At 42.4% G+C, this 16,961-nt stretch overlaps 1 protein-coding gene across 1 annotated transcript in view; it reads right to left on the reverse strand.

The window, feature by feature from the left end:
* Positions 1 to 2,170: 2,170 nt before the first annotated feature.
* grin3a (glutamate receptor, ionotropic, N-methyl-D-aspartate 3A) overlaps positions 2,171 to 16,961 on the reverse strand; it is a 41,753-nt gene continuing 26,962 nt past the window's right edge. The window contains exons 6-10 of the mRNA XM_041960483.1: positions 16,641 to 16,756; positions 15,736 to 15,887; positions 11,413 to 11,574; positions 10,586 to 10,656; positions 2,171 to 2,929 (exon numbers count right to left, since the gene is read on the reverse strand). Coding sequence (XP_041816417.1) covers positions 2,347 to 2,929; positions 10,586 to 10,656; positions 11,413 to 11,574; positions 15,736 to 15,887; positions 16,641 to 16,756 — 1,084 coding nt within the window. The 3' untranslated portion in view covers positions 2,171 to 2,346. The remainder of the gene's footprint in view (positions 2,930 to 10,585; positions 10,657 to 11,412; positions 11,575 to 15,735; positions 15,888 to 16,640; positions 16,757 to 16,961) is intronic.

The following is a 16,961-nucleotide window of genomic DNA, read 5'->3' on the forward strand; positions in this document are numbered from 1 at the left end:
TTGCTGTCCCCTAGCAATTTGACTGAAGAATAGTGCAACAACCAAATATCGTTTCAAGGTGTGCAGCAAAGCTCTGAGTGGCTTGGTTGTGTATATAGCTGCAGGGTGTTTTTTAAACCATAATGGAATCTATTTAGGTGGGAGGAAATGAGTAACTGCAGGTGAATCTTAATGGCCAACCTGGAAAAAAAATCCAGCAAATAAATCCTCAATGCACAGTTTGATTGATGTGCCCTGGATGTCAGCCATTGTTCTGTACCTCTGGTTACACTGATTCATCTTCGTCCCTCTACACCTATGAGTGAAAGCAAATCTCTTAAGTCCTTGAAAAAGAAAACGGTATGATACTCAACAAACCTCTCGTCTTGATTTGAGTCAGTTGTCAGTAAATCCACTTTCCACTGTGAGGAGGTGACGTAAAGGTTTCTAGAAAGCTGGAAACCGTCATACCTAACAGTTTCAAGGTACCGGAGGCGCAATAATTAAAAACTGAACTGAGGTGAAACTATGTCTTACATTCTGTTGTCTAAGTTGTTCGTGCAATCAGTGGCGTGCACAGAGGGGGGGCAGGGGGGGCGACCGCCCCCCCTCGTGGCCCAGTTTTTGAAAAACGCGTGCTAAAGTGCCCTCTTGGACTCCAAAACGCGTGCTAAAGTGCCCTCTTGGGAGCCAAAACGCGCGCTAAAGTGCCCTCTTGGATGCCAAAACGCGCTCTAAAGTGCCCTCTTGGACGCCAAAACGCGCTCTGAAGTGGCCCCTGGGAGCCAAAACGCGTGTTAAAGTGCCCTCTTGGACGCCAAAACACGTGCTAAAGTGCCCTCTTCAGTGGCGAGGACATGCTATATGTGCCCTTCTTTTCCTTTCCGCCCCTGCCCTTCAAAAAGTCTGTGCACGCCACTGCTGGCAATTACATGTTGACGTTTCAGGTAGTTGGAACATTTTAGGGCGACTGAAGAAAAAAGATAAATGAAGTGCAAAGAAGAGAGGTAAGTCTTTAATAACAGAAGACATCCAAACGCGAAAACAGAAAAAGATGCAAGAAAACAGGTCTCATCACAGAGGGACTGTTTCAGTGTGTTCAGTCGTGAATGATCATCATATTTGAGTAAGATGTCAGAGTTCGACAAGTGGTCTTTTTTACGTTTACTATCTAACATTTGGCTTGACTGAACTGAAAACAGAGTGACTCTCCTGTGTTTGTTGTGTGTTGTGATTTAAAGAGCTGGGTAAGAAGGTCCTGTTCTGGGTCCGTGACTGAAATGGCTAAAGACTCTTGGATTTATCACCATTTGATGTATTACTTCTTCAGATCCCCCCTGCTTGTTGCCTCCAATGCTATTATGAAGAAGAAAAACGTCTAGACCATAAGTCAAACTCTGACAAGTTAAATGATGACTTGTAGGTGCAGCTTTCTTTAAGAAACTAGAAGTGCATCGGTGAAGTGAGGGACAACACTCTACAGTGATCCCTAAAATAAGATTTTGTATTGTCCTATAATCCACCACTGATGAAAAATTCTTCCTCTTTACTCATAACAACTGCCCCGCCAACCCACAAGAAGAGACACTGGAAAAAAATGACCTTAGCCGAATCAAATGCATTTTCCAAGGCCGGAAACATTAGATCATCAGTGGTAACCAATCAATCAGCTGTATATCTTTTCTTTCCTCTGCAAAGGATCAAGATTTCAACAAGACACGAGGACATAAAGACTTAAGTGGCTGGGTTCAATTTCAGGTCATTTACACTCTCAACGAGTCTCAACATAAGACTCAGGTGAATTAGCCCATTAAGCTTAAATACCAAAGAGTCGTCATGTCTATGATGAAGCTTATCATCATGGCAAGCAAATCTGTACCCTTGAAGAGACAAGGCATAGCGGAGAGGGATGAGAGGGACAAGAGGAAGGGGCAGAGAGGAGTAGGAATGGCAGTTAAAGGAAAAAATGAAGGGATCAGAAAGAGGTGAAAAGGAGGTGAAGAAATTGGGGGAAGGGCAGTAAAGAAGATGAAGGTTTGCACAGCTCTTCAGTGACAGCAACAAGCTAGTGAGAACAGATTTAATTCAGGGTCCGTTGTTCACCTTTGTCCAGTCCCTCCAGTAAATCTGATGTTCCAGAAGTCAGGTAATGTTCTGCTGGAGGTACAGAGAAGGATCTGATCCCCGCAGAACCTTTCAGTCCAGTGTTCAGGGGAACTCCTGAGCCGAACCGAGGATTCAGCTCCCAGAAATCTGTGAAGGTTCAAACTTCAAAACTCAGACAAGGATCCCTTTCCAGAACACACAGGACGTTTTGGAAACCCATGTCTAGCCAGGTTTCTCTGGGCACAACAAAGGAGGAAAGCTTCAGAACTCTGGGAGCGTGTTTGTGTGTTGGTTAGTCTGCTGGTGGGACTGGGTATACTGAGCAAACTGGTTAGACTGATGCGTGGTGAGCTGACTGGGTGCAGTCTGGTTTGCTTGCTGGTTTTCTGATTGGTACTGTTCTAGCTCTCTCTTCCTCCTCATGGCGGACTGCAGCTGCTGCTTGATTACAAGGATTTGACCTTCCAGTTCTGACAGCTCCTGAACTAGCGGGTTCCTGCCCATACCCAGGCCCGGACCGCAGTCACCCGCACCCAAACCCCAGCACTGTCCCGATGTTATGCCCTGCCCAGAGCCCCCCTGCCCGGGCCCCAGTCCTTGGCCCAATCCCCTCCCTAACAGGTCAGAGCGACCGTTAGAGTTGGTCACTATGGGTAGGTGTTTCTCCAGTAAGGGGAGAGAATGGGGATGAGGTAGGGGAGACGGGGGTGGTGGAGGAGGGAGATCCTGGGAGGATGGGCGTTCCAGGTCATTTTGCATCTCTTGTGGAAGGACCCTACGCCTGTTGCAGTGGGAGGACTCTGCAGGATTCCAAGATGCTGGCTGGTTGTTTCCCTCATTGCACCTGGAGATAGGACAGATGCAATACATAAAGAAATGTAAGGTGACAATTCTGTTTTCATCCTAAGAATATCAATGTGGGAGATTGCGCATCATCTGACTGCATCTTTTCAGGCTGAATCCTACATAGAACCAGCAGCTCAGATGGTATCTCTCTCCCACTATTACATAGACACATACACTATATCAAGCCTGTGCTTACACTCTGCAGTGCTGCTGCACATGCAGCATAACTCTCTCTGTAGGTAGAATCAGACCTTAAAGTAAAGACCAATTACTCTAAACTACTGTATGGGAAAGTTCCAGACTTTATTGTTCAGGGATGTTGAGATTCTTGGAGGAATACCACAACCAGTGTGAATGCTTGCCAAGAGGTAGAACAAGTGTTCTCCCTGAATGTCCCATTAAATGAAAAATGCTTTTTTCATGTGTCCTGCAGTGTATTATTCTGCTATTTGTTGTGTAATATGTTTTATTTTTATTTTTAGCTTCACATGCAGCTTGGCTCTAGGGATGGAAATGAGTCCATTATTTTGGTCCAGACTGAAATCAATGGATACAGATGGATTGCGATGGAAATCTGAACAGACATTCATGATCTCCAGAGGATGAATCCTCCTGACTTTGTTGATTCATGAACTTTTCCTTGTTTATGAGGTTGACTTTTCTGATTTTTTGTGAAATATCTTGACAAATATTGGATGTCATGCAATTTGGCACACACCTTCATGTCCCCCTCAGAAAGAACTGTAATGATTTCCCTTAAATCTCCCCCGAGCACCACCACTAGGTCATATTTTAATGTGACCAATACTTTGGTTTGCAACAAAATGCCTACAAAACTGACAACATTCCCATCAGCCTCAGCTGTATGCTGGTGCTAAATACCAAATTGTCTTTGCCAACATGCTAATCTGCTCACAACATGCCAACAATTATGAGCCTGTTAGTGTGCTCGTGTTAGCATTACAGGGCCACTAGCCTAGCTGAGTCTTACTTTAATCAGAATCAGAATCTCATGCGTTCTCTGTCAAAAATAATTTGTCATTGAATGTCATTAGTCCTAACCTGACTAACTGTCTATTTTATTTAAATTTTTTAAGAACAGCTTTGCTAAAACAACACACCTGTTAATTCTAGCTTGTTTTAAGTATTATTGTGCACCTGACAATGACACAAGAACCTGCACAGATTTTGATGCTTAGCTTCCAATATCTTTTACCAATGACTTAGAATTTCCTCTACACTTAATTAACAGTTGCTCAGAGCTATCTTTGTCTTATTCTGCTGTTTCAGTTGTCAGTGTAGCTGAGGTATTGGACAGCCTTTTGCTCTCCATCTACAAAACATTACTTTTTTTTGCGAACCCTTCATAAAAAATAACATGTATTTATAACGAGGACTCTCTGAAAGCTAAGAGCATGAAAGACCATTCAAAAATACAGAGTAGACCTCTCAGCCGTCTGACTGTACCTAATCAAGCCTCTGTGGCAGGCAAACTTTTGAATGCTAATGTGTGTGGGAGATTCTTTCAAAGAAGCTGAGGCTGGTGTGTGGTGAGGTTTGCAGACTGGTTGGCATATGAATGTGCTCTAGCAGGTTGGTGGATGGGGATGGATTTCTGTGTATGTCAGTCATGACATATGACCTTATTTCTATTTTCCTGTGTCCTCACGGCCTGACAAGCTGGCCCAATGATTGAGGTACCAACCTATTTTGCTAGAACATGACTATGATAGTTGGACAAGAAAAGTACATCCAATTAACACTGTGCAGCTGTTTATGATTGAGGATTGTGATGCTGCAAGAAGAGCAGCCAATGATGGACTGATGCAGGGACTCAGTCTCAACAATGTCATAATCATGTCATTGTTGAACTATATTTTTCGTTTAGTATTTTCATTGAGTTGTTTAATGAATAGCCACCCACAGCATGCAGGTATTTAAGACAAGAAAAGAAGACCATAACTGTGAAGGCTGCCTGGTAGAAATCAAATTCATGTACTTCAATGCCGCTGGTGCTAATGAGCAGCAGCAGCAGCAGCAGTAGTAAAGTAGGTTTGGAGGTTCGAGGTGTCAGTTCAACCCAGCATTACTAATGCTATCGTCTTTCCAGGCTTAAACATATATCACCTGACAAATCCTTTGTCTTTGTGCTTCTCCAGGGAGAACTGGGGGAGCAGAGTGATCCTCCATCAGCGTCCTTTTTACAGCGCTTGTCCTGCCTTCTTTTCAACTCATTTATCCTGCGCCGCCATGTTTCATGTAACACCGCAAACCACAGAAGAAAAATGCGATCTCAAAGCTAGTTCACTGACGCTGTAAAGCTGCTCAAACTCAAAAAACAGCATGCTTCTCCTTGGTGACATATCACTCCCTTTGATTGCACTGACCATGAAAAACTCCCACAACATCAAGTCACCCAGGACCTTTGCCCAGAGCATCTCTCTCTTTTTCTTTTTTCCACAGCATCAGCGCATGATAGGAGGAAGGCAGAGAGAAAGTGGCGTCTGCAATACATGATTGGATATTACACAAGGCTGGTGTCATCTTGGGTTTAGAGAAAATATCACTGAGTGTCCTTGCTTTTATGCTTCATCAAACCATGGAAATGTTTTGCTGAAAGCAGGTCCAGTGCAGATAATTGATTCTGAATATTTAGTTATTATTGGAATGTTTTGGTTAATAATCAACTTCAAATACTTTATTTTTCGTGGTCCACTGCTTTATTAAAATAGCATTATGTGGTGTTTTGGTGAGTCAGTGGTTTGGATGCCACATAAGGGCAACATCCCAAGTTCTTATTCAAACAAAACAAAACAAGAAAAGTTGCATTTTAAGACAAAATTATATGGAGGAGGATGGTGGAGTAGTAAACAGATTACAAGTGGATTTTAATAGTAGAGTTAAGGTGCCATGTAAACAAAACAACTTAAAAAAAATGTCTTTTTTATGAACATAAACTTTAAGTGTTATATAAAGTTCCTGAGAACACTCTGTGCACCCTATCACTGAAAATGAGAACACAACCCTGCATATAAAGCACCAGTACAATGTAATATATATACTGTACTCCCCGTCAACCCCAATGTTTCCTGCAGTCATTTTCTGATGCCAGACATAATGTGGTTTGCTCTCTCAAACAGAAACTTTTCACATCTATTGGACCTGAAAAATAACCGCAATTTCATTTAAGGAGTATAAAAGAGAGATTCCCATCATCTGCCTAACTGAATAACTCTCTGAATCACAAAGTATTTTCAATGATGATAAAAAAGTGACAAGAAGAATCTAATGAGATACTCCTGACATCAAAAGAGACCTTAATCTGAGGGATGAGATGTCAGAGTAGAAGAACATAAAAAGATTTTTTATCTTAGAATCATATATACACCTTTTGACAAGAAGGCACCTGTGCTCACATCATGGCTGCAATGACGGAGAGAATATTTTGCAATGTTATCAGATCTTTTAAGCCTTAAGTCTTAGGATAATCACCCCAATTTTAGCATCTTTATAGGCATTACCTGTTGGTGTTATAGCACAGATGCTCTCCAACTAATTAGACTGTATCACAGTAGCCAGATGTCTAAGGCAGGTGCCCGGTAGGCATTATGTCTAGCTTGAGAACAATTGCTGGCTGAGCTTTTATGCCATTAGTGCTCAGTGAACACAGAAACATCAGACCTTTAAACCACTGCCTAAAACTCACCCTCGCAGCTTACTTTTGTGCTTTTATCTGTAAATAACTACTCTTGACATTTTTTTAAAAACATTTGTGCTCAATTTGTTTTTTATTCACTCATTTTGAAAGCACTTTGTGGCTGCTCTGAAAGGTGTGATGCAAATAAATATGAGTCTTATTATTAGCAGAGCCTCCAGCCTTTTCACCTCACTCAAACCCCCTTCCTCTGTTGTTTTTCCGCCGAGCCTGTAACTTCATGTCCTCAGCATTGGGGAGTCTGTGTGTTACCCCCACATGAGAGAGGAGCTCTTTCAGGTTTCATGATGTGAATGGGGACGGCGATTGAGACAGAGCTCTCACCATTTCATTGGAAAATGTATAATCGATGAGGTTTTTTTTTTTTTTTACCTGGTAGAGACTCACATAAGAAATAATGATATCAAGGTCAGAAATGGAACTGCTCACCACGCAGTGTTGACAAGTGTGCAGAAGAAAAACAATGTTAGGATGTTCTTCACATGATCGTTATTTTCCAAGATGATGAAGAGGCATTTGCCCTAAAATACCTCTCTGTGTTGTGTGAGATGATGCTGCATCTGAAATAGGAACCACACGTACTGTATAAGGGTTTAAATAAAAGAGCTGTAAAGCTCATTATTGTGTTCCTGTCACTGGCATCAGAGGGTGTCTCCATTCCTACCTCAAAAACAAATCAAGCTCTTTGTTTTACATTCTGTATATGAAGAGGCCAGGAGTCGATACACAACTGCAAGTCAGCCGGCTCTCTCCTCATCGATTACAGTGAGATGATTTATTTTTCACAACTGTTCCTGCTCCTTTCCCTCAGACAGGCCAGAAAACTCCTCCTCATAGCATTTACTGTTCTCAGCTCTCCGTTTTCAGAGATATCTGCTCTCTCCTACACGTGTACTAACCACACAATCATACATAACTATATAATTATTCACAACTTCCCTAAATTCATAGATACTTTTCCATCTCAGGTCAACCAGTGCAGCTGGTGAGGAGAGGACAGCTCTTGTTTACCTGCGGCTACACTTTTAGAATGGAATTGGAATGGCGCATTTCACCACAGACCAGTATTTCCCAACCCATCTGTCAGTACAGATGTCGCTACCAGAAGTCATAACAAGACATAGGCGCAGCTTGTAGCACAGTGAATAGGGAGGCTGTCCTTCACCAAGCAGGACACAGGTGCAGCAGAAAGATATGCACCCTGCTGAAGTGTCCTTGAGCAAGATGCTGAATCCCTACCAGCTCCGGGGGGTGTGGGGCGCAGCTCTGTACAGTACTGAATGACCCCTTGACCACCCTGCGGAGAGCGAAAACGCTAATGTCAAATCTGGTCCTCTTGCATTCGTCCGTTATACAGTAGCTCTTATCGGATGTGATTACACTCCTCTAAAATTGTGCCGATGGTGTGCTGTACAAGAATTACACAGCAGGAGTGAAACAGCGGAGCACAATCCTTGCCCAATTATTTCCACACTGCAGAGTTGCTCCGGCTACCCGAAAATTCAGCTCTTGAGGGAAAATGTACAGTAAAAGCCTAAACATCACAGACATCGCCTGATGTACTGCTTTTGTTATGTTACATCGACAACATGCAGCTGGAATGGCGTATGAAACATCAAATTAAAGTATATTTGCTATTCAAAATACCCATGGAACTAAGGCAATTAGGGAAATTTACTAAAAAACAGGAGCAACTACAAAATGACTTTAAAATTGATGGGAAATCTAGTGCAAAAGCTCTTAATTAGTGAAGTTGGGTGATTTTGGTAACAATGTGTGTAAGTAAATATATACAGTGGGAGCAGTGGTCTGATCCCATATATTATTTCCATCAAAAAGAGTATAGCAGCTGAATTGCAACTGATATTTTTGATCCACTGGAAGTGACAATCTTTTTTTAGCTAGATGTCTGGTAAAGGTCTTTTTAGAGCTACATGACATACGCTGCATTTAATACTTATTACAAGATCTTAATTGGACGTCGGAGAGTATTTCGGGGTATAGACACTGCTCGTAATTCTCTCAGACAGACACTTCTCTGATGCCTTTGGGCTATTCTACAACCTTGTTAGCCGGGAAATAAAATATGTTATAGTTCCAGCCTAAGTAGTCGTTTTAGGCCAATTACATTTTTACCCATGCGCTCCATTTGGTTACATAATGCCTTCTTTTTATTATGCTGATGGTACACAGGTGCACATGCAGCACTTCTCTGTAAGATGTACCACTGTGGCAGTGCTTTGAGCTGGAGCCATTCAAGGCGCAAAATCTCACACACATAAAAGGGAAGCCAGACGTTTCTGACACGCAGGGTTTCTGCAGGACGCTGACAATATGACAGTAATAATTTCTGACTCCTAGACAGCGTGCAGGCACGGTGAAGAAGAGCTTGATTGAATGAGCATAATTATGCAGCAGTAGGTAATCTATCCTCATTACCACAGGCATCCCTCGCATGGCCTTGGCTCCGTAATTATTACTTACATTTAATCCCCACTTTGAGTGTCCCACCTGAGTGTCCCCTCCGCGTTAGGCGCTAAGCAGGAATAGACGTGAAACCGAGTCCTGCAGAATTTTTCCGAGAAAGATAAAATGGGGCTCGTTTGCTCCGCAGAAGCTTGAGGGTTGTTTTAATCTCCCCTCAGAAGCCTAAAAAAAAGACTGATAAATGTCCCACTTTGCTTACCATACATCAGATATGCTTATCGGATAGCATCTGAAGAGGAAGCTACAATGTGACATTTAACATGCCAATGTGAGCAGCGATCAAATGTGAATAAGAGGAGCTACACTATGACACACACACACACTGTCGCAGCGTCAAAACGACTGTGAAGGTTTATGTAACTAATCTGGACCACGCAACGTTTGAAAAGACACTGAAACTGACCAAAAAGAAGCTCTTATGATTTCCTAAATCTCCCTCTCTCACCCACTGTGGCAAACAATACTCTGTGACGTCAGCAAGAGATTATTTCCCCAATTTCCCTTACTGATAATTAGCTTCCAACAGACTGGCCATTCTGTTTAGTTTCTGATTAAAAATGGGTCCCTCAACTGCCACATGGATGTTAATTGATGTCACTTATTCGCAGCCTGATAATTTGGCCAATGGGCCGTTTAAGTTTGGAAAATTGGATTCCTGCTAGAAGCTTCTGTGCTTTCTTTTTTTGGTGTGAATGAAGGGTACAACACATCTGAGATATGATATGTTCTGGCGATACCCTAGAATTCAGCAAAGCCTCTTTGTTAAAGTCATTTTATTTGTTTATGATGTAGTTATTTTATGGTATTTAAAGATTTTCAATTCAAGGCTGGAAATTCAAGAAGAAAAAAACAACTAGCCTAGAGGCTTTTACAGCGGGAGGTTGGCGCACAGGTAACAGTAAAATGCGACGAGGACCAAAAAAAAGCAGCAGTTGAAGACTCTGATCTATGAGACGCTGGTTTAACTGCATCATCTGTGCGCCCCCTTCTTCTGGAACGGTTTAGCGGAACCTGACTGGAGGATTAGCGCCACCGTCTGTTTCTCTCCATGAACTGCCAACGAATGTTCACATAACATACAGGACTCTGCCTTTTCCTGGAAAGCCTGTCAGAAGTTGTGCTACAGCTGAATGGAAATCTGGTTATTGCTGTGTCAGCATTACTTCAACTTCACCTGAGGTCAGTGGAGAGCCTGTTGCTAATGCAATGAGTTTGAATAAGTCCCATTAAAAACAAAATGTCCTAAATGAGTCATAAATAATCCCAACACAACTGGGCTCAGTTCACATTCAGTTCACTCAGTCAGGGATGTCCTCAAATCACATTTATGATAAAAAACAAACAAACACTGCATTTAAGCATGAATATATTACAGTGATGTGTTTGTTTAGTGGATTTATTTGATTGAACTGAAACTGTACTCAGCTCAGATTTCAGTGACGGGGACAGTACCTCTTCTCAGGCTTGGTAACAGTCGGCAGTTTGTCATCAGTGAAGACTGAGTTGAGGGCCCGGTGTAATCTCTGGAAAACCAAGCAACAAGTTAGCTGTCACATTGAGGTATATGATGAGATCAATCAAATAGCAAATATATGTCAGATTAAGCGTGATCAGGGGTAAACTGATGTCTAACATGTTGACCACTCTCAGTTGTGGTATGTGAGGCCAGGTAGGGTCAGATCAGGAAAAGGGGAAACCAGAGGTGGTAAAGTTTATAGAGGGGGCTATGAGAACGTAAATCTCCTATAGAGGTAGATATAGATTGTCGCAAAGGAAAACATTCCTTAGTGGGACAGTGCTCAGAACATGATCTGGTCTTTGAGATAGGAAAGATATGGGTGGAGTAAGACATAACACCATGCTTTATATTGTGATGTCTGTATGTTAAGGGCAGAGTCTTCTGATCTGACCCTGAAGCTCTCTCATCTGATCTGATACTGCCTGTTAATAAAGTTCTCTTTAACTCAAGTTTGTATCAGCGGAGTTCTTCCTACATCACCATCACACCACTGCTCGGCAGGACCTGGCTGATAAACATCAACATGCTGACTGTAAATCTCTGTGATTATTCTGTTGTTTACTGGTTTTGTTATATGCCACTGTCTTAATACATATGCACTGCACTCTCCTGCAAATACTTTAGACTTTCAACACTGACACTTAATATTTTCACATTTTGTTATGGCTACTTTCACTTATCTGTCATCATATAATCAGAATACACAGAATACAGAATTCACTGTGTTGCATGTGTGTGTACTCGTGTGTGCGTTCAGTACCTGGCTCGTGTGCAGCCAGTATTTGAAGCGTGGCTCCTTGACCCTCGGGATCACCAGCTTGTACACAATGTGTTCTGCTATGGTGGTCAGCAGAGATAAGGCCACGCCCACACAGAGCATCACAAACAGACCGGAGAAATGCTTTATACCCATCTGCAGTGTCTGGAGAGACAAGGAGTTGGCGCATGAGAGAGGTTGGAGGCAGGGGAAAGAAAGTGAAGAGGTGGAGGGAAGGCAGAAGGAGATGTAGAGGATAAGAGATCAGGGATGCATAACTACTGCTTTTAATTGAGAAGTTGTCCTTGCAGGAAGTGCAATGTTAAGTCTCAAGCTGTGCTGCATGGTGGTAAAACAGTCATATAACGAGACAATTTAAACATTTATGTTTAATTATTAATAATATCCCCTTGAAATTCTCAAGGTGTATATTACACAAGCTCCATCCGTCCATGCATGATGCATCATTTTGTACAAGGTATACAGTCTAAGCTCAATGAATTCACTTTCTTATGTCACTATTTGCAATCTGCTGTGTTTTTTTAGTGTTCTGTGTTTTACGTTTGTATCATAATGACAAAAATTAATTGAGAACGGTCGTAAAACTGCATGTCCTCGAGCAGATGTTCGTTTTCAGCAGTAGGCGTGGCAGTTGCTTTTGGTTTGCCGTATGCAAAACTGTTCCTCTAGCTAGCACTTTAATGATAAAACTTGTGTGACTGTGTTATTATTTCTTTTCAGCCACTATTACCGGTGAAATGCGCGAGCCCATTGATGCATTCGCCGCAGTCAGAAGTTCCCGCACCGTCTCCATTAGAGCAAGTTTGGCTGACCTCCCAGGAGTCATCGGTTCCCATTGTTTTCAAAATTCCATTAAAAACGGCTCGCGCAGACAAACCTAATGCATCATGTATTTTTGTTTTTCCATAACTTGACTTTATAACACCACAATCGCTGCAGCTGCGCTTGTACAAGCATTCCACAAAAAATGGGTTTGAGGAGACTATTGCTCAGGCTCGCTTCACTCCTATCAGAAGCAAACAACAGCATGAAGCAGTGGGAAAAAAGTGATAACACTCTCCAAACTGAATGATTAACAGCATTACAAAGTCCCTAAAGTAGAAACTGCAATGCCTGTGTGCAGTATGGAATTCAGCATTGTCTTTTAAAGAGAAATTAAAGATTTCTGGACATTTGAAATAAGGTATCACCTTTGCATTGTTACTTCTCCTGGAATAAAACAGCATGTGCTTCATTTTAAATGTTGTGAGATTTGGCTATTTTCTGATTCTCCTGAGAAAAACCCTCAGATTCTCTCACTGTGGGACATCGCACTTCTCACTACGACTGTGATTTTCTTCCCCTCACGCCTCTATTTTCACTCATTCTATTTTGAATGTGTTACTACGGAGGAACCTCTCAGAAAGGTATCATGAATCTGCATGTGTCGCCCATTGACTACAGTGACATCAGGCTTCTTAACTGAGCACCTGTTGCAGTTGCTGCAGACGTGCATTCCCATATGGATCTTTTTTACTACGAGTATGGAACAGCCGCTGCAATGATTGCATTATAAAGTCATGTTTGGAAAAAAAGAAAAAAAAACATGATGGATTAAATTCATCATTGTATTGTGACTTAGTGAGCTAGCTGTAATGAAATTTTGAAGAGTGGGTGCAGGTGATTTCCGGGAAGTCAGGCAGTACAGACAGTAGCAGCATCAGGCTGCAGGAGACAATATTTGAACCTTGGGGGAATTAATTTGGAGAGAAAAAGATAAAACTACAGTGGTGTTATCCTTTAACTGTACGACAAGCTTAGTGAGGATACATGACATTAATCTAATCTAATACTTAGCTCCAGTGGATAAAAAGTTTAAAGAGTTATTGTGCATCAAACCACTCCAACGTTCTTCACAGTTATGGCTGTTCTTTGGATCAGCACTTTTAAGCACATATTCTCCAAACTTTTGGCAACACACGCACTTCCTGTCTCTTTTCACTGTATGCAACCATATAGAACAATCATTTCTCACAGTGATGTTGTAATTCACATTCCACTTATGTGTTTTTTTTGCCTGCTTCGGTTCACTTCACTCATTGATTAATCGCATAAATTTGCTGCAAAAATCTATGAATAACTTCAATAAAGCACATAACACTCCTAATCTTCTTCCCTTTGATCACAATTTATTTCTTGGTAATGTTAAGTTTGGCCCCCTTAATGTTAGGTAATTGAATAATATGTCATTTATTGGTATTGATTTTATTACTTCAAATGGGATCAGCTTCTTTGGGGTGACAGAGAGCTGGCCGGATGCCAGAGAGTTTGGCTGCCTCGCTGAAGCCAATCCATCAGATTTTTCATCTTTTCAGAATGCCAGGCTTGCTGCTGGTGGCGTAGCAGTCATTCATCGGAATAAAAGATTGCTAAAAAAAAAAAAAAAATGCTGAGCAGGGCTAAACTGAGCCAGCCTAGTCATTAATTCATATTGCTTATATCACATGAATTTCCTGCTGATGTTGTCCAGTGTTCATTTTGGCAGCACACTGTAACTGTGCCAAAACATGCGACTTTTGTTCAGACTTTCCGTGCGGCGATGAAGCTGTGTGTGCAAGTGAGCGTTTCAAAGTTTAAACGAGGTTATGTTGATTTAATTAAATGATACATACTTATTTTGCAATATGACCGTGAGCACACGATCATCATCATCATACCGTGATTTCTGCTCGGCACCCGATTGACACAGCTGTATGATGAAGCAAAAGACCGGTCAAGCAGCTTGCTCTGCCGTCACCGTAGGCAGGTGGAGGCATGATACTGCAAAATGAAATGTCCCTGGAGCAATTTAAATGTCTGCGGTGGTAGATAGCATCTTTGACACGTCTAGCTGTTACACAGCGGAAAATGGTTCACTTCAGTGACACTGAATCTGTTGCGCCGCAATGTGCTGCTCCTGCCACTCAGAGGAGAGTCATAAAATGGTAATTTCCATTTATGTATTAGATATTGCTGTCATTCAAAGGCACACACCAGGAGTGCTCCTTAATTAGACATCATAATGAGCAACCAGCAGAGGTTATGTGCCTTTGAAAATAGAAAAGTCACGATGTAGCTGAGAAAAATAAATAATATAAAAGGAAGGTACAGAACAGGAAGGAGATGCGGCAGAGGAGGGACGCGAATCCCCTTTTTGAAGAAGTGAGTCTTTTATTCATGCTCGGTAACAGGGGCTGTGCAGTCCGCGCTGAGCTAGGAGCCACTTTTGGGGATTCCGGAGTCACAGCTGGGTGGAGAGACGGCCGGGCTGCGAAGAGAGCTAAGTGCTCGGTAATAGCAGAGCAGCACGGACCACGGGGCCCCCACTGCTTAAGACTGAAGTTATGGGACACAGCTTGGTTTGCAGCGGGAGGGTCAGAGGCCAGGGTCTGAATTAGTCAGGAGCAATTACTGTGCGTGGAGGTGATGGAGGCAGTGCAGGGAAAGGACAGCCGGGAAAATGATGAAACAAGAGGCAGAGTCCTTGGTAAGGATGCTTTTAAAAAAACAAAAAACGTCCAGTTAATGAAGTGGCGGGAAAGCGACTTCTATACAATGATGACGTTTTCAGCTATGACTTCTGCACCTTTATAGTTAGACGATAAATCTTCTTTGACTTCTGTAATTAAAGCTGGATTAAATTATTATTTTTCTGGCTCTTGGGGGCTGTGGAACAAGTTGGAAACACAAGCGTGATGTGCTATCGCCTTATGAAGATGTTGTGGCAAACATGTTAGCAAAGAGTTGCCTATTTCGTGAAGGCTGAGCAACGTCAGCAGCCTTCTGGCCAGCAGTCACTCTCGCTTTGCTCTCCACTTGCTCCTTGGGGAAATATTTGGCTTTTTATCCGCGGCGTGCGCCACAATGTTCAGTCGCTAACTTAGCTTGTCTGCCGCTTGTCCTCTGAAAACAGCTGCCTGCAGCAGCTGGAGAAGAGGATGATGAGAGCAGTGAGACGAAACCAGACCGAAAGGCTTTGAGCTGGAAAACCAAAACAACGAGCTGGGGGATGCGACGACTGAGCAACCCTTTTCACATAGCAAATAGCTATTTGATCAATGGTTATGTAAAATATTGATTAGTGCAGCTTTAAACTGTGTTTTTGTCTTTGATATGATTGCCAAACAGGACCTAGAAATTTATGACACCAGCTGAAACTGCCCTTGAACCATACCCATTGGCGGTGATCAGAAGATGCAATATGTTAAAGCTCGACATTTATTTAACCGTCTCCATCACACAAGAACAATACATTTGCTGCTGTTGTGTATTACAGGCGGCTCCTACCTCAGTCACAGCGAAGCTGCGCTTCCCGCAGGGCAGAACCTTGTACCATTTGTCATGCAGCGTGTCCATGAAGCCATCTGACTTGTACTGACTAACAAGCTCTGAGAAGTTGGAGGTGAGTGGTGAGTTCTGAGGGAGGCCAATCCCGTAGCCTGCCAGTGGAGATACACAGCACAGACTCATTATTCCTCTGTCACAACAGCAAAATCATTTTCACCTCTCCTCCACGTACTGCCATTATATTCTTTCTGCGCTTCATAGCTCAGCACAAGAATAAGACAAATAACTGCTGAGCTTAAAGAAGGGAGTCTTGGCAAATATTGCCAGTGCTTATCAGAGAGCGCCATTGTCACCCTAAACAAAGCAGGTACTTGACATTGAAGTAAATGACGGAATTTCTCAGCATGCCAGGAACGTGTGACAAATCCAGCAGTAGCCAATTACAGAAGTACCTTGCCTTGGTAGGAAGTGCACTGATTGATTTGTATTGTATCCTGAAGGCTTAAGGGTGCATTAAGTAATTAACAACAATGCAGGAATCTGGGACTACGGTGGCCTGTAATGGAAGCATCCACCATGGGAACATTTTCACAGTGGGAGGAAGAAGCTCGCTAAATGGACCAGAGATTAACATTAGACAGTGGAGAATCTAAGCTGTTGAAAGCAAAGAGATTAACCGCTGTGCATGTGTGGAGTGACTGATATTGTTAAATTTAGGGTGGTCCTAAAAAAATGGTCGTGGTCAGTTACTCGCAGTCGTGTCGTCTCTTAAAATCTAGTGATGATTAAAATAAGTCAACAAATCCACTGAGATTAAACACACACAGCTATAAATATCTACATCATGGAGCATTTTGTGTCTTAAATAAGCAGGTAATTTGTCATATAATTAGCTTCCATGTTACCTTCTATAGCAAAGGGTTTTCCCACTGTTAGTGTTTTACAGTCTGCATCTATGGAGACCTCGTAGTCCAGCAGAGCTTTGTCCATGATGAATGCGTCCAGCCTCTGAGGGTCGGCCCTGTAAGCACACAGCAAGCAGATACACTGAGGGTGAGACGTGATGGTTCAGCTTGAGAACTTATTGAGCTAAGCAGCATTCACTTAACACACAATGCTGTGTTTTGTGTATCATTCCACATAATACATGGCATTTAAACACTGTGCGTGACGATCAGTGCTGGAGTCTTGACCTGAATCGTGTCTTTAAGTTTCGTGACAATCCG

This window comes from Chelmon rostratus, chromosome 19, assembly GCF_017976325.1.
Source record: "Chelmon rostratus isolate fCheRos1 chromosome 19, fCheRos1.pri, whole genome shotgun sequence".
In the NCBI taxonomy this organism is placed as follows: domain Eukaryota; kingdom Metazoa; phylum Chordata; class Actinopteri; order Chaetodontiformes; family Chaetodontidae; genus Chelmon; species Chelmon rostratus.